The 1,059-nt window shown below is 33.1% G+C and overlaps 1 protein-coding gene across 1 annotated transcript in view; it reads right to left on the reverse strand.

Moving 5' to 3' along the window:
• Positions 1 to 1,059, reverse strand: part of LOC103607221 (zinc finger protein 345-like) — a 26,230-nt gene that overhangs the window by 3,974 nt on the left and 21,197 nt on the right. Inside the window, 1 exon segment of the mRNA XM_008591752.1 lies at positions 3 to 6. Coding sequence (XP_008589974.1) covers positions 3 to 6 — 4 coding nt within the window.

Here is a 1,059-nt window from a genome sequence, read left to right on the forward strand (position 1 = left end):
ACAATGCTAGTAATAAACAATTTTGTACAAGTCAATAATGGGTATTGGTTTCATGAGTATACAGGGCTTTTTCCTACTGACAATGTTATGTTGTATTTATTTTCAAAAATTGCATCATGTTTTTCTTTGCTTCTTTATTCACTTTTTTCTTTTTTAAATCAAGATTAAATATTTGATAATTTTTACCATCTTCCTAATTGTAGTTCTGAAATACTTGGTTATCACTTTCCATTTGTTTACACTTTTTAGACTGTTTTATTTTTATAACCATAGTAGTTTTCTCCTGATGCTCTTTTCTCATTACTTTGTTTTGAATATGGCTACATTTTCCTTCATTGATTACTTTCAGATACAGGAGCAAGCCAATTTTTTGTTACATATTGAGGAAAATGACTTAGGTTAAGAGTTTTGCATTCACATTATTATACTTTTTACTCTTCCATAGGAAAGGGCTACAGGTATATGTGGAAGTTTTTCAAATAATAAAATCTACTTTTCTCCACTCTAAGCATAGCCACCCACAAATTACTCATTAAACCTGACTTCCTGTGCTTCTCAGAACCATTACTATACAGGAAACCTCAGTCCACCCATTCAGACACACTTTTCCTGCTGGTCTAAACTATTTGTTTCTACAACCAAGGATATGCCCATCACCTTTGAAAAAGCTCTTTTTTATTTTTGACTCCTAAAATCCACTTGTATTGTCTTCCCAAATTCTGAAATAAGCACTTCCACTTGATAATTCATTGCTCATCAAAGCTTTGGCATTATGCACTGGAGTTTTGAATGATGTACTCTCATAAAAAAATGGAGTCTCCTGTATACCTCTCATTTTCTTTGTTGTTTTAAAATGATTTTTACAAAAAGAAGAGGAAAATACTAACTTCAAATTCCACTTCAAAACAGCAATCTTAGCTTCTCAACTTGAAACCCATGGTTCACTTGGCCCTGGTACCCAGAGTCTCCTGGTTCCTCTCTAAAATACAGAATTATCTTTTTCCATGCCCCTATGCTAGGTCCTCCTCAGCTACAGAATTTCTGATATGGTGGTATACA

Source organism: Galeopterus variegatus, unplaced genomic scaffold, assembly GCF_000696425.1.
Source record: "Galeopterus variegatus unplaced genomic scaffold, G_variegatus-3.0.2 Scaffold7253, whole genome shotgun sequence".
In the NCBI taxonomy this organism is placed as follows: Eukaryota; Metazoa; Chordata; class Mammalia; order Dermoptera; family Cynocephalidae; genus Galeopterus; species Galeopterus variegatus.